Consider the following 25,433-nt stretch of genomic DNA (forward strand, 5'->3'; position numbering starts at 1 on the left):
ATTATTTTACCCGGAACAGAAGTTAAACTAACTGGTTATTTGTTATTTGGCTTTTTTTTTTGTAGGAGCATTAGTAACTAAGACCATATTGCTCCGGGAATATGTGGTGGTCATTCCCTGATCTTTCTGCATCCTCCGTATTTGGTGGTGACGGGCTCGAACCCCGGTCTAATCAAGAAGCGTATGCTACGCACTACTGCTCTTTCCCACCTGGCTACGGAGGCACCTCACTAACTGGTCTGTAATTACTCGTGTCACCCTTCGATCCCCCTTTGTGAATTGGGGATACATTTGCACATCTCCAGTCCATGGGGACCTCTTGAGTTCAAGGATCTCTCATAAGTATGGCTAAGGGTTTGCTTAGTTGCTTTGCCACCTCCTTTAATATAACCTGAATCATAGCAAAAGTGGTTGCAAACACCTGACTGGTGCCCAACTTCCTTTTCTATTTCTGGAAAAAGGTTTCGGTTTTTATGAATTCTGCTTAAAGTACACCAATGCTTGATTTTTTACTAATGGATTGTAATAAAATAAATTACTAATGGATTGTAATAAAATGCAAAATAAATCAAATAAAAAACAATACAATCATAAAATATAAACATGGAACTATTAGTCACTCCCATTTTCTGAAACCATTAAGCATAAAAAATTCAAACTTATACATGTGTTTATCAACATGTATAAGTTTGAATAACAGAAAAGTTTATCTGTTTAAAATGTGTTTATCAACACATTTTAAACAGATAATAATAATAATAATAATAATAATAATAATAATAATAACTACTAGGGGACTTTGCCCCCAGCTCGCTGCGCTCATTTCTTTTGATAAAATAAAATACTTATAGATGCTTTTGACACTGTGTGTGTCTCTTCCTCAGCTATGAATACATAAATATATTACAATATCTATATAATATCGGTGTAGATACACCATAGACAACTCTTAAAGAAAAACTACTATCGTAGTGTGAAAGGCATCATTTCATATGTATCTCATATTGTGCTCATTCTTCACAATGATTTACCATGTATTGTACTACCTTGAATAAGTAATGTTTCACTAATAGAGAGGACTATTGTTATTTATTTTTGATGGATGTCACCACTCAGATGAACCGTTTCAAAGCTAGTTGGCTTTTCATCGGTGGGTGCCTTCCACACTATGATCATGGTTTTCCTTTAAGAGTTGTCTATAGTGTATCTACACCGATATTATATAGATATAATCTTAAAATATTGTTGCATTTAGTTTATTTAAATAAATACGTTACATATGGAAATCAAGAATGGTACTGCGTGGTCGTGTTAGATAAACATTGCGAGTAACCACGTTTAAAGGGAAGCTTGTTTTACCAAAGTAAAACAAGTTTCTATTATGTATTTTTTATTTGTTACGTATTACACGTAACCTGTACCCCTCTTCTCCCATTGGCTGAATAAATATCATTAGGAGGAAAATTATTTTAATGTTGTTGTTGTTATTTGGTTTTTTAGGAGCATTAGCAACTAAGGCCATATTGCTCCGGGGATATGCGATGGTCATTCCCTGACCTTTCTGCATCATCCATATTTGGTGGTCACAGGCTCGAACCCCGGCCTAATCAAGAAGCATGTGCTACGCACTGCTGCTCCTGCCCACCTGGCTACGGAGGCGCCTATTTTAATGTATAGAAAGATAATAATAATAATAATAATAAAATATTATTATTATTATTATTTTATTTAACAATAGGTTAAATAAAACAGGTTAAATAGTTTATTTAACCTATTGTTAAATAAAACCCAAAGGAGCCTGAAGTGTCTGATGACACATGTCGACGATGCCACCTGGCCTCAGAAACGATCCAACACATCACCACGGGGTGCAAGGTGATCACCCATGACCAGGTAGCCAGGATAATACATCAGAAGCTAGCAAGGAAATACCAGTTGATCGAAGAAAGTGTACCATACTACAAGTATGAACCACAGGCAGTACTAGAGACCCCCAACTCACAAGCTGTACTGGGACCACGCCATAATAATGGATAAGACAATCCCGCACAACAGACCAGACATAACCCTTGTAGACAAGAAGGAAAAAGCCACCTATCTGACTGACATAGCGGTACCCATCACTGGCAACTGCAGAAAACCGATGGGGAAAAAATCAGGAAGTATACAAACCTAAGACCAGAGATCAAAGAGATGTGGCATATGCAGAAATTTACAAACATCCCAATTATCGTGTCAACCACAGGTATGGTGCCAAAGACCTTACATAACAGCCTAGCAGCAATAGGTCTTCTAGAGAACACCTACAAGGAACTCCAGAAAGTCGCAATCCTGAACACCTGTAGGATAGTCAGAGAGTTCCTTGACCAACAGTAACACCAGACATAACAACAACCACCTGTGTACTTTGTAGCAATACATGTCATGAGGTCAAACCCCCAATCAGGAAGAAAATAATAATATAATAATAATAATAATAAATAGTGGGGATGAATTTCAATAATAATAGCCAAAAATAACAACCACGCTGTGCACCTGGTACCAGTACCCATCGTGAGGTAGAAATTCCCCCCACTATCACGGAGAAATATTAATAATATATTTTATAAACAGATATAATAATAATCAAGGCAAAAAAAAAAAATTTCTAGCTTCTGTAATAGACCCATTAATCATCAGATGAGAAACTTATTTGTTTATGTTACATTAAAATAAAGAGTATATAAAATTGAAGTGGAAGGCAAAAATAGTAACACAAATGGTCATGACAGACCTGACAAGTTCTTTACACATATAATTTCAAATAAAAAAAAATAAATAATTGTTCACCTCCAAAAAATGGCTAAGTAAAACTGACTATATTTAGGAAGGTACAGAAAGTCAGCAATTAAACTTATACCAACAATTAATGCACAATTATTATTTTGTAGAGACCTGTCTTTGTTGTTACCAATGACAGTTAATAAATAATGTACCACATTTTTATATGAAGAAATGTTTACTGAAAAAAAAAAAAAAAAAACTTTTTTAAACTTTGCATTTGTTTTAAATAAAAAATTTTGTTATTATTTTACAAACTGGGTTACATTTTAATTGGTTAACTCTGAATAATGTAATAAAACTGTTACTTTATTTAAATAAAGTAATTTAATTAAAATATTAAAAAATATTTAAAAAATAAAGGATAATTAAAAAAAAAGGATATTGTACAAGACAGGACTGACACTTGTAAGCTTCTATAAAGTCATGATTGTTGATATTGTATATACACCTGAAAGAGAAATTTTTATAGAAGAAGCAACCTTTAAATTCTCAGATTCACATTCTAAAATTTAAGAGCAGAATAATATATAATAACAACTAAAAAATTTTTAAGTATGTATCAAATTAAAAACCATCTATGCAGAATGAGCACCAGTATATCCTTTCTTCAATACATCATATTCAGTATCGCCTGAAGATGAGAGACATCATTTTAAGCGCAAGAATATTTTTCATTTTGAGGGTAAAGCTTTAAATAGTATTGCAGATCAGCTACTAGACAGTAAACTGGAATAAACCAAATACTACTGTTTTAAGATGATTCTGGTTCAGCTGGCAAAGAATTGTACTGACAATACTCTGACACATCAAAGCTAGAAAGAATTCAAATGCATAGGTCTTGATTAATGTTGTAGATTCATTCCTGAAAAATGCAATGCTAAATAAAACAACATTAGGGTGAAATTCATTTTCTCATAGACATAAAAGTTAATTATCCTTTTCAAGCCATGACCCATCTAAAATTTTTTTTTTGCAAACGGGTCAAGTTCAGTATCATCACCAGGATCAAACTGCTAGTTCAGCATTCTATAGCTTTATTTCAAATATATCACCTTTGAGGAGTTTCTTTATTTGAAGCCCAATAAAAAAATTCCTTCTTTCAGTTTGTCATCCATTAAATTAGCAACACTTCTCTTAGATAGCAGAATCTAAGAAGCCTAAAAGAGAATGTGTGTCACAATTCACAATCACCTTGATAGAAGAAAGGAACAATCTCAGGAACAGACTTAGAAAATGCAGACATCAAGATCTTCAGATCAGGTTATGCACATTAAATAATCAAATCTGTTCAGCATTTAAGACAGACAAAGTAGCCCAAATTCAGAATTACTGTCAGCATCAAAGCTAGAATATAGTTCATTAAGCTAGAATCCAGTTCATTAAGTAATAAAGAAAGAAAGTCTAGGAAACTAAGAATTGGAGGCTGGGATGGAAGAGCCCTCCAAAAGAAGAAGAAATGGAAGAATGGAAAAAACATTTCCAAAACCTATTAAATCTAGCAATCTCCACAAATACAAAAACCCTTACCCAATATAGTAGTCCAAAATCTTCTCTCAATCAATTGTAACAGTTTCATCATTCAGGAATTAGAAAAAGCAGTACAGCAACAAAAAAAAAAACGGGAAGGTAGCAGGACCTGATGGCATCACAGCAGAGGCCATTAGGTTTAGAAGATCCAAACTCAAAGAACAACTCTTAAATATATTCAACACAACTCTGGCCACTGGGACTATTCCTTCACAATGGAAGGAAGGACTCATTATACCAATACCAAAAAAGGGTAATCTCAATTGACCCAAAAATTAGAGGAATTACACTTCTATGAATTGCATTGAAAATTTATAACAGGATGTTATTAAATAGAATCGAATCTCATAATACTCCTCTACTCTGCACGAATCAAGCTGGATTTCTTAAAAACCGCAGTACCCTTAAACATATCCACTGTATTCGATGATTACTTGAAGACTCAATGGAAGATTATCTTCCATTGATTTTAAATTTTATAAATTTCTCCAAAGTATTCGACTCAGTTAATAGGTAAAGGAGGTTTGAAACATTAAAATTTTATGGAATTCCTGAATGAATTATTAAAGCAACAGCAGCACCCTATCAAGATTATTTTTCCAGAGTCCTCATTAATGATGAAAAAAATCAAAAAATTTCCCATCACCAGTGGAGTTCTACAGGGAGATTATCTTAGCTCCTTTTCTCTTTATTATAACCCTAGATTATATTTTCAGGCTATAACAGAGGATGAATTTGGGATCATCTTAGAGGATTCTACAGGTAAATTCCCTTACTGGAACTGAGTTTTGCACACAATATTCTGCTTATTGATGACAGCAGTGTATCGGCACAAAAACATTTTGATACGCTTTGCCAAATGGCAGAAATCTTTGGACTAAAAATCAATAGTAGCAAAACAAAAGTTTTTAAAAACTAATTAGAAGGATACATTCAAATAAACAAAAGTGATAGGCTAGAAGAAGTAAAAGAATTTCAATACCTAGGTTCATTCATAATTGACTCACTAAATGATATTGTCAAAAGCAAGCATAAGGCATTGCAATTTCATTCAACTTTAAACAATATATGGAAATTCCCTCTAATCACTACAGATAAAAAATTATATAAAAGCATTATTTTGTCACTATTCATATAAAGTGCACAAACCTGGAACATTTCTACTAAATAAAGATTCTAATAGCATCAATAGTTTTGGCACTTTCTGCCTTAGAACCTTATTAGGGTATTCCTGGAGAGACCATATTAACAATACAAACGGTTTTAGAAGAAAGCCTACAGGAACCTTTGGTGATGACTCCCCAAAAACGCCAATTGAGATGGCTAGGACACCAACTCAGACATTTTCCAGTAGCCCATTTCATTCCACTTGCCCTCTACAAACCAGCAAACGGCCATAGGAAATGAAGGAGACCCAAAATTCAATGCTGGCTGTACATCAGCAAAATCCTTAATGAATCTGCACAATTATCTTGTACTAACATTTCCAAATAGCACAAAACAGAGAGACTTGGCTCTCACTCATACAATAGACCTTTCTTATATCAGATTTTTTTTACTCCAGAATTACTTGTTTACTTGTATTTATTTATTTTTATGTTTATATGTATATTGTTTCCCTATTTACATTGTATTTTTGTAAATAAACTGATGATGATGATGTGGTTAGGTAACAATACATTATTGCAATTGTTTTAAACTTCGATTTCCTGCTAGTCACATTTAATATGGAGATCTGGCTCCATATTATTAATGTGTTGTTTTATAACACATTAATAAAGGGAGGTTGTTGTTTGCTGTTTGATTTTTAGGAGCATTAGCAACTAAGGCCATATTGCTCCGGGAATATGCGGTGGCCATTCCCTGACCTTTCAGCATCCTCCGTATTTGGTGGTGACAGGCTCGAACCAATAAAGGGAGGAGCAGAAAAGATGTCTGAAGTCTTAATCACAATAAGATAATTTATCACTTTGTTAATCCTTTCCTTCCTATATGTATGTATATATATATATATTTTTAATAATTAGGAATTTATTGAATGCCAAGCCATACAAATTAACCAAAAATGCACTTTTATCACGTATTACGTGATAATGTGCTAATGAGAGAGGGTGGGACCGTATCAGACACTAACTCTATTGGATAAAAAAAAATTAAATGGTGGTGCAATTTATTCTTATTTTGATGCTGTATTAGACAATAAGAACAAATAATAATTTTAATAACAGGACTGTAATTTAAAAAAAAATAATAATAATAAAAAAAGTGACTTCTCAAATTTACAATTTGAGAAGTCACTTTTCAGTGGCAGCGGTACAGAGCAAGAGAAAGCAAAACCAAAACTTCATGGGCAACTGAAGACAATTATAGAATACTAAAATTCACACTGATGCAATTCTAACAGCTATTTTAATTTTTAAGTTTTTTTATTTCTATCTGTCTACCATGTGTCTGACAGACAGTTAAATGCACCTCACATTCTTACCTAAGGTGTGCAGAAACCACATCATTCCATGGATGATCCAAAACACGCTGGACTGGGCCTTCTGGATTTTCTAATTGTAATCGAGGGCTAACCATGTGAGCATGTTGACAAGATAGTAACTCCTAACAAGATAAAATACATTAGCTATAACCCAAAGTTATATATAAACAAATTTCAAAATCAAACATTTTAAATATGAACCCATTGGATATACATAATTTTTTTTACATATACACAGTAAATTTAAATAAACAAATTATGAAAGTAAAAGCATCTTGTACATTATTTTATAGGACAAGGAGAGTTTATAAATCAACAATCACTGAAGTGAAAAAAATCAAATCAAATCAAAAGGCATACTCTTTTATTTGATTAATGAGTGTATAAAGTATTCTATCTATGAGTGCTGAATGCTTGTTAGTAATATTCAATTCTGTTGTCAAGCAATGACATTATTTGTTCTGGCCTGAAAGCTAAGTCACAGAAAATATTTTTATGGATATACAATATTTATATTTTGAAAAAATGACAGCCAGTTGAATGATACAGCAGAGGTGGATTCTGACAACACTGAAAGCTACTGCTTTGTGACTACCATGATAAAATACCAGATACCTGGCATAAAACACAACACAAAATAATGGAGTAAGGAATGCTCACTTTTTTGGTATTAGTATTAGAATGGTCAAATGATGAAAGGCAGCTAGGCTTCTGCTGCATCTAACAAAAATAAATAAATAAATAAATAAAATAAAATAAAAACATTCCTATTATGCTCTATTCAATATCCAATAAGTACCCATTCAATTCCTCAATGAACTTTCCCAAGCACTCAAATTCAATAACTCCTGACAGGTAATTTATTTAAATAATGATCCAGTGTGGCTAACAGTATGGGTTCAACAAAACAATGGTGTTGTTTACAGTTCATCCTTTTCACATTACTGCTTCTCTCTACTCTGGAAATGTGTATCACTTTTCTGTTACATCAAAACAGCAATACTGCCAGCACCTATTATACTAATGATATGCCAAGAGGGTTGCATCATAGGGCTTGTCCTAGATATATTCAAACACTTCAGATTGGGAACCCATTATCTATAACAAGTCTTCTCTCTTTTGTTTTTTGATATTTTTTTAAATAATTAACTTTTCCTATGGAAGCAGACTTATGGGTTGTACACTTTTTGTGGCAGTATCTGGAAGCAATTTGCATCTGTGCACCAGTATCCCAGGATCACAACCAATTAACATGTTTGCTTCTGCCTATATTTGAGAGAGTGGATCCAATATGCTATCATTTTTGGAATGTTAAGAAACAACAATATTCCAAAATCCTCAATATTCCAAAAATTCATAATGGTTGAAAAGTAAGAGTCTGGAATTCACAGCTAAAAAAAAGTTAACATGTCTTCTGAGCTGTGCTGCAAATCAGAATGAACCTTAAAATTTTGTTTACTGCATACATAAATGTCAAACATAAGCAAAGAACATATAAAACTGTATACCAAGTCTATAAATAAAAACCAAGCATTGCTGCAAATAGTGTAGAGTTCAATCAGTGTGCCAACATCACACAGTTGTTAATTCCATGCCTTTACTTTTATAGCACTCATTTATTGACATCTTAAGAATGACTGCTCATATGTGTCACAGCATGCCACTTGGGTGCCTTTTTAATGCTTATATACATCAGAGGCAGTGAACATGTTAAGTTTCACTTAGAGTGGACTCATTAGCTCAAGTCTAATAATTTACAGAATAGAAAATAGTTAAAGAATTAGAATAGAAATAGATACTCTGTACCGCCAACTCCTCTAACAGTCTGATATACTGAAATTATTAGCAACAGTTAAAAATATGAGAGAAGTTTAAAAGAAACTGTAGACTGTGTAGGTGGGGAAAATAGTGGTGGTGGTGGTGGTGGTGGTGGAGGAGGAGAGGAGTGAAACAGATATATAATTATAAATTTATGTAGTGGAACTGGAATGCTTACTGCTAGAGGCAAAAAATAAAAAAATTTTTATTTAAAACAATTTAGGATATAAATAGACATTCTTTGTATCAACTCTTCTAAGAGTTTGGAATGATAGAAGTATTAGGAAATAAGTTAAAAACTTATGAAAGGATTACAAACTGAAAATTTGACAAATGGCATTGGTAGGTTTATCAGGGAAAGGGGAGGATACACACTGTCCAGTCAAAACATTATGATCAACTACCTAATAGTAGGTATATCCTCCTCCTCTTGCTGCCACACAGTGAGGCACAGACTCTATCAGGCATCTAAACACTGCAGAAAGTATACTTTTGTACCATATTGCCAGGATTCCATCCTGGAGATCTATGATAGTCCATGGTAGAGGATCCAAATGCTGAATCTCTTAATCTACATAATCCCAGAGATGTTCTATGGGATTCATAACTGGCAAATTCCATGGCCAGGGTAGACCTGGAAGTCACCTTAGTGTTCAGTGAACCACTTTCAAACAATACCAACAATGTAGCCATGTCCATTATCCTGCTGGAACATACCTCTACCATCCAGGAAGACAGTCATCATGAAGGGGTATCCTGATCAACCACAATAGATAGGTAGTTTTTGGCATTCATAGTGCAGTCTAGGGGTACAGAGCTGCAAGAGGTTCCCAGGAAAACATCCCCACATACCACAACACTGTGCCATGTGACTGTTTCTGTTCGGCCAGAGCATCGGACTGATATCTCTCTGCAGTTTGCCACCACCATCACCATCTAGCATAGCAGGAAACAATTAATTGGAAAAGGCAACTTTTTTCCAGTCATCAATGATCTAATGACACCATTAAGATGGAACTTTAGGTTGGTTGAAGCATGAGCACCTTGACTTGACTGGGCATCTACTCTGCAGGCCTATAAAGAGGATGGTTTGCTAGACTGTGGTCTTTGGAAACACCACTGGTCATCTTCTGGTTAAAGTCTATGGTCAGCCATTCCATCATTTTCTGTCTATTGGCTTGCACAAGGTGGGACAGCCTATATTCACAACCATCAATGAGGCATTGGTGCCTCACTGCAGCACATGTGACACCAAATGGGGAGGAACGGCAGATTGCTAAAACAAGGGTGGCTATAATGTTTTGACAGGATAGTATATATTTATATATAAATATTTATTGCAACCATACTTAAGCTATTTCAATTATTTTACTTTAATAATTGGCTAATATATGGGAAATGTTATCCTGATCAAGCAAGAACAACTTACAGCCCAAACAACTTGAGGGATGCAATTTAACCATGAATCTAGGAAAGAAGTTCACCCCCAAGGGCTTATCAAACCATCCCAGGTTTTTCAGATATTGACTGAGAGTAAGACCTTTTCAATATCTAAAGTGAATAGGAAGATTAGTGGTCATTTTGTTACTAGTCCTGTAACAAAATGACCACTATAGCACATCAGACAGTAAGTGATTTTTGATTCTGTAGCTTAGCCAATATACACATAAAGAGACTCCAATATCACTGTAATACCTAAATTTAATGAACTTTGAAAATAACAGTCAGCATCCTCTGAACCAGACTTGCTATCTATACAGGTGTTGGCACAACTGCCTCTGTCAGATGGTATTTATACTATCAGTTAAAATATTTTCATAATAAAACAGAGGACAAAGGAGCCAGGATTTTCTCACCATCCATCAGACTATTGAGAGTGTCAGGCATCAGTAAGGAATCATCTGAACCTCCAGTGAGGATACTCAAGAGATTCTGAATACGCTTCAGTAAAAATTTTCACTGCCACTATATGACATAACAACAATTCAAGCTGTTCTGCTCCATACAAGTAAAGTGGAGCGCAATAAACATTTAATGTTTTTTATTTCATAGGACAGTGCTTTTTCATATTATCCCAACTTAGGAGACTACATGTATTTCATTTGAGCTCAATGGACATGATATTTCCTGCACAGTTCATTAAATCAAGGTTTTCACTGTATTATTGGTTACTTTTAAATGCTTTTAAAACAATTTAGGGGGAGTAGAAGAGTTCAGAGTTTAATCATGTACTGTCTACTACAGGGCATACAAATATTTTTAATGGGAACAATTTTGAAACAGAATATTATAACATAGAGAATACAACACAAACAGCACATGTTATTTGTGATTCTTTGCCAACATAGATAGGTAGATAACCATATTACACAAAATCATAAATTGTACTGACAAATGAATAAACAATCATAATGGTTAGGCCATCTCTTGAGTACTGTACACAGGTCTGGAAGCCTCATTTTAGGCAGGATGTGGATCTGTTAGAACAGGTGCAGAGAAGAGCAACAAGATTAGTGAGGATGCAAAATGGTTCTCTTATTGGGAAAGGCAAATTGCAGCACCTGGAAATCTTCAAGGAGATCTGATTGAGGTGTTTAAGATCTTCAGTGATTTGAGTAAGCTTAATTCTGATCCAATGATGGAATACTTTCTATTGCTCAGATTACACGTATGAGGGGGACATAAATTCAAATTGAGAAGGATGGTTGCAGGTCAGATGCGCGGAATTTTGACTTCAGCCAGAGGGTGACTGATCGTTAGAACAAATTCCCACCTGGTGTTGTACAGGTGGGTAGTTTGAATAAATCCAAGGAAGAACTAGATAAACTGTTAGAGGGGATGGGCAGGTGAAATGGAAAGTGCTGTTTTTTTTTTGTTTTTTTTGGGCTGATGCTGTATAAGCTTACTTTATAATGCAATAATTATTTTATAGAATTAATAAATATATTTTACTTTTAAACTTGAAACAAAAATAATTGAATTTTGGCAGTAGTTGCAACTTATTGATGTTTTCAGATGATGTTCAGATTTGCCTTAAAACAATCAGGTAACATGTTGCTTGTGACAATGTTAGAGTGAACATCAGATTGTTCAGTAAGTGTATTCACTTACTTATGATAAAATAATGATAAATAAATTAAAAAATATGTTTCCAGAATTGACTGGAAACAAAAACTAAACTGAAAACAGCAGTGCCAAACAGTGCTAGTGTGTGGCTAAAGGCAACTAACTCCCTTTGAGGAAATGACAATTCCCAAAGAAAAGTTTATAAACACTTGAAATAATAAACTTCAGTTAATTAGAACCACTGAGAGGGCACACCCTTTCCCATAACATTAACAGGCAGGAGGACGTATAAAGTGTATGCTTTTGTAATATGCCAGAAATGGTACACATGGCCACAGTCTTTTACAGCCTCAGACAGAGGAAACTTACACCACTACAAACAAATACACAAAATTAACACAGAGATGTAAGTTACTCACAGGCATTAAAAATAACTTTTGGAACAATACAAAGATACACAGTACCATACTTTCCAAAGTTTCTTCTTGTCATAAATCATATATGATTTGCAACATTTCTAGTTTGACCAGCAATTCAACTGTTTTATCATTAATTAGAGTACCAGTTAAAAGTCAGTCTTTAACAGTGAACTCAAAGAACATGTCTTTCAAGACATGCATTGTGAATTTAAGCTGACTGGAAAACCAGACTGAAGTTTTTTTTCAATGAGACTTCTAAAACATCCAAACACCTGCTAATGGATAACTCCCCCCCCCCACAAAGGCATTAGGAATGGATAGCCCTATTCCGGGGTACTGTACGTCCATTTTGTTTGTTGTTAGGAGCATTAGCAACTAAGGCCATATTGCTCCGGGATATGCGGTGGTCATTCCCTGACCTTTCCGCATTCTCCGTATTTGGTGGTGACGGGCTTGAACCCCGGTCTAATCAAGAAGCGTGTGCTACGCACTGCTGCTCCTTCCCACCTGGCTACGGAGGCGCCTCCGGGGTACTGCAGCACATATGAAAACTTGAAGAGGCACATCTTGGCCTTAGTAGTACTTGTGTTGAAAAATGCATATACCAACCACCTATTCCAGGGGAGGAGAACAAAATACTGGGCAGTATCAAAATAATACAGGGCGCTAAAATGATTAAGAGCTGAGCAAATGTGCAACAGCAGCAGGGGACAACTGTGTATTTATACTGTATACAGTGGATCCATTTTGCTCTAGTAATGAATTTTAAATAATATCAGATATACATGACAGGCATAATATTTCAAAATACATCTGTGATATTTAAAATATAAATTTTAAATTTATATTTTTATTATAACCAATATTTGCCAAATATGTTCATATTTTTAATGTAAAGGTTAAAACAGCCATCATGCAATTTTATTATTATTCATATTGTAAATATTATAATTATTTCAGTGCATGTGATTTAATTTATTCTTTATTGCTACATATTGTTATTTGGTTATACAATCTGTTTATGTGTAAATAAATAATCAATAAACTACAGAATGATTAATAAAGTTTTCAAACTGTACACAATTCTTCTCATAAATATAGATATACTGTAGATATATATATATTTTTTTTTTTTTATGTGAAAATAACTGAAATTCATATCAAATCTAAATTATATCACACATGAGGGGAACATTACTAATTGCACATATGAAAAGTGGAGCAAAGCATGAAAAGTTTGTGCCTTGGCTGTTGCATAAAAACTGTAGTCAATTTGAATGAAAAGTTTATAGTTAACTTAAAAGTTTACCTACAGCAGCTGTATGACCCCTTCCTGACTGAATTGCTTCATCAAACTGAAAATAAAAAAATAAAATAAATAAATATAATAACAACACTGCCATAAATGCTCTCAGTTAAAAGTATTTAAAAGTCACTAAAAACACAAAAACTAGCAAAAATACTATATACAGGGTAATGCTAAAGTTACTTCAGCACTCAGAAAGCTTTTAGTAGACATCGCTTGAGCAGCACAGTGCACATGAGATCCAAGTATGTTTATTTCCACTTGGATATTACATAGTATAAAGTTATAGAATTCTTATAATACCGTGATAATGGACTAAGTATAAAAATAGCGAAATGCTTAAAGTACGGTACTCACCTTGAATATAATCTGCAATAGTTTTATGAAAAGGCTGATGGCTAAATTTAAGGTGGAATGATTAAGTTAATAAATTAAGGTGGGATGAAATTTAATTTAATGTAATTTTAAAATAAGCGCAAGGAAGCAGAAGTGCACTACTCCGTCCCTGGATGTCATAAAGTAGAAAATAGTTAATCTGGAACATAAAAGAATTGATAATGCCAATAGTCGTGACGACAGACTTTCGTTAAGTTATAATGTCTTCAGTTGGTGATGTTAAGTGAGAAGTAACGCGTGCTGTATTTTTAAAGAATTTTCTATACTCTCGTGATGCTCTTTGGAACACATGGGAATCTCAGATGTGAGAGATTCCAAGCCGAAGAAAGGTGAAAGGGAAGTTTTGCGTTTAGGATGTTGAGATTAGTATTGTGTCAAAACCATTTGATAATGAGGGCTTCATATTGAAGAATTTTGTGGCTGGTTTTTAGTCTTATAATAGTGATAGTGGAGTCAATTAAAGGCGTGTGATTGTGGGTTTGAGCATGTAGCTTGTCCCGGTCTAAGACTATTATAGTGGTAGTATGTGCGAGTGTTGGAGGTTTTGGTAGAACCAAACTTGGTAGTCGTACTACCAATATAACAGACATCACAGTTTGGTTGACATTTAATCGAGTAAATTATATTGTTCAAATCGTTGGTTGGGTATTTGTGTGTGTCTTTGTAAGTGTTGAATAAGGATCCGATTTTACTTTTGGCGGCAGAAATAGTGTGTTGAATGAGTTGGGTAGTTTACAGCTAGGAACTACCCAACCCAACTCATTCAACACACTATTTCCGCCGCCAAAAGTAAAATTAACAATCCAGCAAAACCCACCAACGCAAATATACGCATCATCCTCCCGTACCATAATGAACTTGCTGGACAGTTCCGCTGAGTGTTTACAGGTACAGATATCTCCCTCATTTTTTCAGCTTATAATAAACTCAGATCCTTATTCAACACTTACAAAGACACACATCAGCCAAAAAAAAAAAAAAAAACTCCCACATCACATTTGCTAAGTTCTTCCTTGAATTTATTCAAACTACCCACTTCCACAAAAACAAAGAAGTTTGTTCAAATGAACAAACAACCAAGTGCTGGCTGAAGGCAAACCTCCACACAACTATTCTGCAAACATTCTTTCTCAATTTGAATTTATGTTCCTTCATGTGTGTAGTCTGAGCAAGAGTAGAAATGCCATCAGCACTGAGCTTGCTCAATCCATTCAAAGCCTTTAGCACCTCAATCAGATCATCTTGCAGGTGCCTAGTCTCCAGATGTTGCAATATACTGAAGTAAAGAATTTCTTGGTAAGATAGCCCTTCACCAATATCACTGTCTTTCTCTGCACCTGTTCCAGCAAACCTACAAACTTCCTAAAACGGGGACTCCAGTACTCAAGATGTGACCTAACCTAAGATGCTCCACACAATGGGATAATCACCTCCTTATCCCTGCTAGCAAAGTTTCTGTATATTAATGACAAAACCCCATGATCGGTCCTTGCAACCTGTCTGAACTTCTCAGAGAACTTCATATCAAACTGCACAATTATCCCTAAGACTTTGTTATTTTCCACTAACTTTGTAGTACATAGTTGGAAAATTAATGTGCATTACTGCTATCCATACACAGTTAACTTGCATTTGTTAATGTTAAACTTTAACTGCCATTTCTCAGCTAATGTGCCTAATTTTTCTAGATCTTATTGCACTAGCTTAACTTGGTTAAGCTACCAACAAGAAAACTGTCGGAGATCACTGGTCACCTTTACAAAAGCAAAAATCCTTCCCTTTATCTTTGATAGTAGTTATGTCTTTAAGTAACTTCGACAACAGTACATTACGATCATTGCCACCCAGTTGATCTTTTACCGGTAAATTCTTAATGCATGAAGAACCTGCTACTGATAATCAGATCAAGAATATTTCTTTCTCTTGCTGACTCTCTAATATGCTACCGCAGAAAAGTCATACAATAAATCACAAAAGTTCTACTAGTGAGTGAGTGACGAACGCACAAGCTCCAGCCACTATGTGGAAAGTTAAAATCCCCCATTATGAGACATTCTGATTTACTATTCCACTCTATTTCTCTGTATAATTATCTGTTATACGAATCAGAGTCATTAGCTGCTGCATGTTCCAATAAAAGCAGTCCAAGAATTACTTACAGCTCTGCCTGCTGTTAATCTATTAGTCTGTGTATCCTCCATCCCAAGCAGTTCTCCAATCCTTCTAACACTGCTTCAATAGCAACTATTCTTACACTTCTATTTATCCCATCTCTGTAAAAACAGCCTATCCTGCTAACAAGCACAGACCATGCTGCAAAAAACTCTACCCAATAAGCCTTGCAGTCTCTCTTTTTTTTTTTTTTTTTTTTTTGATTTGGTAGTTGTTGGCGCATCGGCTTCTGTGGCCATATTACACCTCCCAAGGTTTTTGCAGTACTTTGATCCAAGCCCGAGGCGGGAATCGAACCTGCGACCTTTGGGTTGCCGGGCAGGGACTTTACCCACTCGGCTAGCCCGGTCAGCTTTGCAGTCTCTCCAAGACTGAATTGATTGATAAGGGTTTCATCATTTACTCCTTCACATCATATCCATGTATAATTCAGCCACTCCCAAACTTAATCCTGATTCGTGACTTTTTCTCAACATTGCTCTGTACTTATTATTAATTATTATTATTAATATCCATATAATGCAAGGAAGCCTGAGGCTTATGCTGCACCAGGAAAAAAAAAAAAAGAAGTTCCCGAGTAACCCTGAGAGAGAGAGAGAGTGTGTGTGTCAAAATTAGAAGGGAATCACCAAGAAAGAGAAGAATGATGATATCCAGCTCAGGACCCTGGGTGTGCCAAGCCCATACTCACCAGATGTGAGCCCCCGTACTTTTTATGTCAGTTCTGAGATCTTCTACTCTTAATATCATTACTGCCAACGTGTACAACAATATCACCTTTAGTGTGCTTTTTAAAGAGAATAAAAGGTGATATCTGCTCCACAACGATGACATCTGTGAAGGATGATATCTGCTCTACATCATCTACTTTTACCAGTGGCAGACATAACCTGGTCTTATTCCACCTATCCTTTTTGTACAATATATTTCTGTTAAATAATATCCAAAAGAAATAAATGAGATCAATAATAATAATAAAATAAGTTTTTTAGAACTTTCATGGCCACTGACCCCAGATTGAAACTCAGAAACTTGCATGGTGTCTGGCAGATGCAACGTGAAAGACTGTATCTTTGTCAGTTGTTCATGTTTGGCCAGGAAAACCAAAGCATTAAGGCAATTCTCCCCAGGGGCTCACATCTGGTGAGTATGGGCTTGGCACACCCAGGGTCCTGAGCTGGATATCATTATTCTTCTCTTTCTTGGTGATTCCCTTATATCTATCTATCTATCTATCTATCTCTCTCTCTCTCTCTCTCTCTCAGGATAATTCAGAATTTTTAATTTTTTTTGGCTGGTGCAGCCAAAAAAATTCCTTGCACCATATGGCTTAGAATAATAATAATAATAAGATTAGATACCTATCCTTGGTGTCTCACACACACACCAGTTGAGAATAGGAGTTACCTTCAAGAAAAATTGCCTTTGCTCAGCTGGCACACAAAAATTTGTCTTGCAATTCATAGCATATCAAAATGAAAGAAAACAGAAAATACAGTACAACCAGTTGGAGAATATTGGTGGGGAAAGGTACACCATAGAATTTGATTTTATTTCTGGATTAAAAAAAACAAAAAAAAAAAAAAACAGAAAAATTTAAAACAATGACATCTATTACTTACCCAGAATATGAAGGTTAAATACAATTCATTGTAATATAATGAAGAAGGCATAAACAAAAAAAAAAAAAAAAATTGTTTGAATGATGTACAAAACACGAAAGCATATGAAAAAGGAAAAAAAAAAAAAAAAAAAACAGAGTGCCCACTATCAGCAATGAAAAGCATTGCTGATAGTAAGTTTATACAAATTATTCTAGGATGTCACAAGGGCCAAGAACATGCAATGGTATCCTGGCCGAGTGCACGGTTGATTTTGAAGTGAATTAATTAATGGGGAAAATCAGCGTAGCGGACCTGGAAATATTTTCGTTATACTGAAATTTTCATTAAAATGGTATTTATTCGTTGTAAAGGAATTTTACTGTACTTCGTGATTTCAAACAGGTTAATTTTTCCCTTCCGATGCAAATGATCTTTCCTAAGCACATGGCTTGTTTAGGATCTTTAGTAATTATTATTAAGCTAGCAAGAATTAACTCTTTGCACGAGGTAAACTAATATATCAAATATTATAATACATATACGAGCCTTCATACGACTCCTGAAATATTATTACCTGCTGAAGATACTGATTAATAGTGAAATACGCCATGGTCATATAATTCAGAACTGTTGCATTTCGCAACACCTGAAATGATATATAACCACACAACAAAACTATGAAATAGCAATTAAACTGATCTGTGACCAATCGATTTATTTAAAAATAATTTAAAATTCAAAACTTATAAATTAATCATTTTAATATTTATTTAATTACTCCAAAAGTTATAGTTTGTTGTAATGAGTACCACACACGGCATTAAAGTTAAAATCGGGTTTTCTTTTACCACAGAAAACAGCGAAACTCAAATTCATCGCGGAGTGTTCAATATTTATGTTACTTGTAAGTGTGTATCTGTGATAATTTGAACCTTTCAGATGCCTGTGATGAGTGATAAAGATTTAGAATTATCACAAGAGTGATTTGTCGGAGTCGCTTAGTAATACGAACTTAAGGTTCAGTTAGTATAAATTTTAGAAAAATACAAGAGATTAAAATGAGTTGTTTTAAGCTGCTATTAAATTCAAGAAAAATTAAATTCAAGAAAAATTAAATTCAAGAAATGTTGAATATAATGAGCACGTGTTCGTTTTTGCTATGATAAGCTTATAAACCCATGCATTTATTTTTAAAAAAAATGTTTTTGTAATGGCAGTAGTTGGTCAGAACATTTCTGAGAGATCTGCTGTTACCTCATATTTTCTAAACATAACTCCAGGGGCTCACATCTGGTGAGTATGGGCTTAGCACATCCAGGGTCCTGAGCTGGATATCATCATTCTTCTTTTTCTTGGCGGTTCCCTTTTGACTCTCTCTCTCTCTCTCTCTCTTAGGGTAACTCTTGAATTTTTTTTTTTTTTTTTGGCTGGTGCAGCATAAGCTTCAGGCTTCCTTCCACTATATAGCCAATAATAATTATAATTAATTATATACTTTAGTTTGTAAAAATAATTTTTGATACTCCAAGCCACTTTCCAAGTGGCTGTGTCAAAGGAGCCACTTAAGAGCAGCTTAGAAGCTTGTTTAGACAGCTAAAACCAACGAGGCAGATTATCACAAAAGTAAACAAAGATTTCTTCACTTATGTTAGCAGCAAAAGGAAAGGAATCAACCATATATTGGCTCACCTGATATTTTTAGTAACAGTATCAATGATCCTGATCGCACGTGAGGAAGTTTTTAAAGTTGAGGATATCAGGGCTTTAGCTAATACTAATTGGAAGTTGAATGATTTTATCATAACTGAGAAGTGACTAGAAGCAAAGTCATTACACTTAAAAATGAACAGTGGCCGAAAAATCAAACCTATCGTACTGCAGGAAGTAGCAAAAGATGTAAGCAAACCTTCAGCTGTTACAATGAAAACATCTTGGTTCCAGGTGATGTTCCTATAGGCTGGCAATGTGTAAACATCTCTTCTATTCACAAAGGGTGAAATGAACAATTATAGATATACCCATTTTGGCTTCTATGCTGGGCAAAAAGACTATGGAATCATTAGATTGATTGGTTTAATATGGGATCATTAGGATGATGCAATATGGGATCATCTGGATAGGTATAGAATTATAAGGGAATCAGCATGGCTTTGTTAGGGGCACATCATAACTAAATAATCTAATTAGGTTCTTCAATCCAAATCTTTACTGATGTTGTCAGTAAAGAATTGGATTGAAGGAAAGTAAAGTTTTTGATACAGTCCCACATGAACAGTTGTATAAATTGGAGTAACTGGAATTAAAAGAAAGTTACTACTATGGATAAAGGGATGATTAAGTAGCAAGAGACAAGAGTGGTTATATATAGTCATTAATGTTACCGATGTAGTATCAGTATCATTAATGATATACTAATAACACTGCATAATATCTGTGTAGATATACCATAGTTTACCCATAAGTTTGAACTACGTATGTAGTGTAAATGGCACTACATACATAGTTCAAATTTATGGGTAAACTGTGGTGTATCTACATCAATATTATACGGTTAATTACCTAAACCCATAAGAAATTATGCCTTGTGCATTTCATCTTCTAATACATTAATGATACCGATATATTTCAAAGTTTAATGTATGTTGATAACACAAAGGTGGGCAGGCTGGTTAATGATGGTAATGAAGGTATACTACTTCAACAAGACTTAGGTAAACTATTTGGATGGCAATTGACATTTAATACTGGACAATGCATGGTCTTGCATTGAGGTATCAGTAACCCCAGATTAACATACCATTTGAGTTCCACCTCAAATTGTACATAATGAAAAGGCCTTGAGTAAATAATCAATCTGATATGAAGTTTTCTGAATAATGTAGATAGGCTACAAAGGACAGGTATGGAAATTTTGCCAGTACAGATAAAGAGGCAGTTATTCCATTATATAAAGCAATAGTTAGGCCAAATATTGCATATAGGCTTGGAGATCCCATTTTAGGAAAGATGCAGGAAAGGGACAGAGAAGAGTGACAAGATTGGTTAAGGGCACAAAGGGGTACTGTTATCAAAAGAGACATGAGTTTTGTTTTAGCTACAGTGTCTGGAAAGCAGGTTTCTGCGAGGTAAAAGAGTTGACTAAACTAAATGCCGAGAGAATTTTCATTTTTAGTAACAGAGGTGGACTAGCCATTAAACTTACTGGGGGAAACCCTGGTGGGCTGGAGGCCTGTGATTTTGGCCATGAACAATATGGCCATAAACACTAGTATGAGGCCACTACAAGTTTTCCTTGGTAAGAAGTTTTGATCCAGTCCACCTCTGTTTAGTAATGTAATACATGCAAGGGGTCATAAATTTCATTTGAGAGGGGATAATTTTAGACTGAACATCTGAAAATTTTCATACCTACTCTTGTAGTAGTTATTGTAGTATTGTTTTTTTAGGAGCATCAGTGACTAAGGCCATCTTGCTCTGTGTATACTGTATGTCAATTGCATGTGTTCTGCAGTCAATTTTCTGTTTGCTGGACAAAAAAGCCAAGTTTCTGGAAGAGAAAACCATGCTACCCTTTCCTGACTAATTCAGCCACATTGTGAAAAAGACCTATAAAAATTCCTTATGTCATTGACGGAACTTGAATATAGGGCTTTTTTTTTTTTCCACCAGGTGTGGGACCTGTACTCTTTGGGAGTTTATCTAAATTTAAATAGGAACTGGATAACTATGGAATGTTATTTTTTTTGACTGGTTGTACATATGCTTGCTTCCTTTCATCATTTTACCGATACAATGTATGCCACTTATTGTGATTACAGATAATATATTATTCATGTAATGTTATCACTTTTATGAAGTCCAATCAGATGTGTACTAATACATAGAAAAAAATACCACTTAATGTAATTAGCATTTCAGTTTATGTTATCACTTCTTTGCCTTATCTCATTTTATGCATGTAGTTGGAAGTGAATGCATAACATCCCGATTTTTTTCTTGAGCTCCTATATGTTGCGTGTCCACTTACCACTGTTGCTTCATACAATTTATATGGTTTGTTGGTATCGTTACTCCATGAAAGAAAGAATTGTATATTGCATTCCTACCTATCTGACTGTTTTAAAATAGAGCATTAATCTTTTTTCTATTCTGGATTTTAAAATTTTATTTATTTTTTTAATGGTTTGTATGGATTTCCAGAAACAGTTTCATTTTTTTTTTTTTCGATGAATTTCTCAAAGAAATAGTGGGAAGTCAATTAAAACATTATATTGCTTGATTTTTAATGTTTCTTTCCATCCACTTCCACCTTTTTATATATACAGTTCCATTCTGAATAGCTGCATTCTTGTTTCATCAGTTATTGTTATCAATTAAGCTGTGTCCCAAATTGACTACAATAAATGGAATTCACTGTAATACTAATACCTGCATTCCAATTTTAACCTTCCATTGCTAGTATGGCATCTGGTAGATTCCACTTTTTAATTTTTGCTATTTTTTATTTTTTATTTGTAAATGAAATCATATCTTCACCTTCCCCTTTGCCTACCAATATTCTCTAACTGGTTATACAATATTTTCTGTTTTCAATTCAATATACTGTGAATTATGAGACATTAATTTTTTGTTTGGAGGTTTAACAGATGCCAGGTGAGAAAAAGTATGTCTTTCTTCTAGGCAATTCCCATGTGAGACACTGGCAACAGGTGTCCAATCTTACCGCAGAGCTTCAGTTTTACTTGGTAAATGCAAACAGCTGAAAAAATACAGACATTCACACTGCATCTGCCAGAAGCCATGCAAACATCTCTGTTTAAACCTTGAACATTCTAAAAAATACAAAAAAAAACTTTATTATTATTATTTGTTTCTCTTGTTTATTTTCATTCAATATTTTTTAAATGAGTTTAGCAAATCATAATTAATAGATAAATATTTTCGATTCAGTATAAAAGCTGAAATTTAATATTTTTTTAATTAAGACAAAAAGAAGTGTCTTGCAGAAGCCACACAAGCATATTTGTTAAATTGACAGCACGAATTTTTTTTTTTGCAAAATTTCATTATGCATAATTATCTTAAAAAATTTCAGACTTTTTTTTATTAAAAAATGTTTAAAAGTGTCAGAAATACCTTTTCATTGAGTAATTACAGGTGTTCCCTTAAAAAGAAAACAGGTGTCTGAACCTACAATAAATATAGAGAACTTGATTAAATATATCAAACCTTCTGCCCCAAAATGCCAATACTAAAAATTCAATTGAGAAAATAAATTTTTATCTCCAAAGAAGACTTGCAGGTAGATATATTTCATATGTATTTGGATTAAAAATCAATGAGATGTGCTTAAAGTATAAGCCTAAAGGTATATCATACAAGTAGCTATAATGTCACTTTATAAAAAAAGAAAAAGTATCTGAATAAATTCACATTTATTAACTACTATATTTAAAGAAGTAAACTTAAGTTTTTTTATGCATAATGAATTTGAATTCAATGAGACTGAAAGAATTCAAATGGTCTCTTCAACTGGGGTATAGTTAGCTGATCTCAAGCAGAATGCAAGGTTCACCCTTCCCCATGAATTATTCTTGAGTTTTACAGCCCATACAACATACATATCTAAACACAAATGCACTTCTGTATACATATATAATACATAACAAACTATATGAATGTACTATAAGAATTGGCACACTATGGTCTGAGTAGTTGATGCAGCAGCAGAAATTTCTAGGAACAAGTTGGGCATGATTAAAGAATTCAAGCCTATCTTATAGAGAGAGAGCACTTACTAAACTCTAGTTATTTAGATTTTGGTTTGTACAGGAGAATGCAATTAACTTGTGAGGTTTTTTTAATTATTATTATTTTTTTGATAGTAACTTTTCTGTAGGGTTCTAGTAAAAAGAGATGCTATTTTGATGACCTCGTATTAATGTGATGTTATGTATTGTGTGTCTTACTTTAGTCTTGAAACTTAAAATAATTAAAGAATAAAAGCAGCAGCATTTATTAATTAACAGTTTAATGACTCTAAAATCAAATTTGATGTGAGGTTTTGTTTTCAAAAGTAACATTTTTTAATATAATTGTATTTGTAAACAGAATGATAAAATGACAGTTACTTTTCCAAATGATCTAGCTGATTAACTGATATGTATAAGAATGAAAAGAGATGAACTTGGACATTTCATTATGTGCTTTATCTGAAATACCTTGAGAAAAATTACAGATGTCAGCTTGAATCTACTGAAACTGTTACCATCAAACTGCAGCTGGTATTACTTAATAAAAAATAAACATACTTAAAATTATCTATAAGAAATTATATACTTTGATGTCCTTGAATCATAAGTATAAGTACAGCACTAAAATAATGCTTCTACCTCTTCTCTTCATTGTAGTTTTAGCTGGCTCATCATGCTGAAGTTTATGTTTGGATTCCTTTACCTTGGAATAGCTGGTGTTCATTGTCAGCTTTTTCTTGGGCCATGCCCACCACCTCCACCCTTTAAAAAAGAAGTTGATATATCCAAGGTAAATTACCTTTTTTTGTATTACATTTTGTATAAATATCCAGTTTTGTTTCTTTTGTAAAATGTACTTTAATTTACAGACTCATGCATATATACCAATATTAGAGAAAAAAAACTAGCCTTCAAACATTCTTACCAGAATCAATTGAGTATTCTTGTCTGATAACCTTGAAATATTATCACAGCATAGAAAATTAGATGATAAAAATTCCAAGATGAAAATGATGAATATAAGTTTATTCTAAATTTAAGGAAATGCACTTTTGTATTTGAACAAGCATGATAATGGTAGATATCAATTAAAAGCAACTATCAGATATCATGTAATTGATTAAATTATTAATAAATTGAAACTGCCATTAAAAGAAGAAAAAAAAAAAAAGAGAGTATTTTGCGGTATCTATACTTGTAAAATGTTGCTAGCTAAGAAAGATCAGTTTAGATGAAAAAGAGCTTATCCACTCTATGCAAATTACATTTAACTTGCACTTGTTTTTTCTAGTCTCTCTCTCTTAATATACATTATATTTCCAAACTAACTGGATACTTGCATGTTTCAAAGGATGGTTGCAGGATAGATGTGTGGGGAAGTTTGCTTTCAGCCAGCAGGTGGTTGATAGTTGGAACAAACTTCCATCTGTTGTTGGGAAGTAGGTAGGTTGAATAAATTCAACAAAGAACTAGACAAATTCTTGGAGAAGATGGCTGGGTGATGTGTTTTTTTTTTTTTTTACTGAATCCTATAAGACTGGTGCACCCATTTTAATTTACTGCCTCTAAAACATCAAGAGATGTTTTAAAGGTAGGAAACTGATATCCAGATGTATCAGACTTTGGCCTTTTGAATAAAATTATCTCCGGCGCTATGGATTGTCTCCATTTCTTATGAAATAAACTTCCCTTGCCTCCAAGATCTCTTAGACACTCTCCAATTTTTTTGTAATAGACAATTCCTACACAAATCATTTAGCTTCTCAGAGTTGCAAAATCATTCAATGACTTGAGTTTGGAAATCAAACAGAAAACTTAAAAAGAAGGTGCTTATTCCCATTTCTATAAATTCCTATCTAGTTAATCTTATATTTTCATTACTTTGATTATTATGTAACTTTTTTCTCATTATATATCATTTTACTTTCACTTTTATTTTTTATTAATGCAATCAATATTGTGATAAAATTATTTGGAAACTGTTATTTACAGTTGCTCCCTAATGTTCTGCTATTAGAATGTATTGTTGTTTATATACTATACATACATACTGTTTTGTAATGT

At 33.8% G+C, this 25,433-nt stretch overlaps 2 protein-coding genes across 2 annotated transcripts in view; one reads left to right on the forward strand and one right to left on the reverse strand.

The window, feature by feature from the left end:
* PCID2 (PCI domain-containing protein 2) overlaps window positions 1–18,251 on the reverse strand; it is a 138,400-nt gene extending 120,149 nt beyond the window's left edge. Inside the window, exons 1-5 of the mRNA XM_090375136.1 lie at window positions 18,191–18,251; window positions 13,452–13,493; window positions 6,836–6,957; window positions 3,221–3,271; window positions 191–201 (exon numbers count right to left, since the gene is read on the reverse strand). Of these exons, the coding sequence (XP_090231262.1) occupies window positions 191–201; window positions 3,221–3,271; window positions 6,836–6,957; window positions 13,452–13,493; window positions 18,191–18,232 (268 nt within the window). The 5' untranslated portion in view covers window positions 18,233–18,251. The remainder of the gene's footprint in view (window positions 1–190; window positions 202–3,220; window positions 3,272–6,835; window positions 6,958–13,451; window positions 13,494–18,190) is intronic.
* Window positions 18,252–18,487: 236 nt separating this feature from the next.
* Window positions 18,488–25,433, forward strand: part of LOC150084263 (apolipoprotein D) — a 29,797-nt gene continuing 22,851 nt past the window's right edge. The window contains exons 1-2 of the mRNA XM_090376169.1: window positions 18,488–18,638; window positions 24,027–24,159. Of these exons, the coding sequence (XP_090232295.1) occupies window positions 24,043–24,159 (117 nt within the window). The 5' untranslated portion in view covers window positions 18,488–18,638; window positions 24,027–24,042. The remainder of the gene's footprint in view (window positions 18,639–24,026; window positions 24,160–25,433) is intronic.

The sequence above is a fragment of the Mastigoproctus giganteus genome, chromosome 6 (genome assembly GCF_048544385.1).
Source record: "Mastigoproctus giganteus isolate SK-2022 chromosome 6, ASM4854438v1, whole genome shotgun sequence".
NCBI lineage: Eukaryota > Metazoa > Arthropoda > Arachnida > Uropygi > Thelyphonidae > Mastigoproctus > Mastigoproctus giganteus.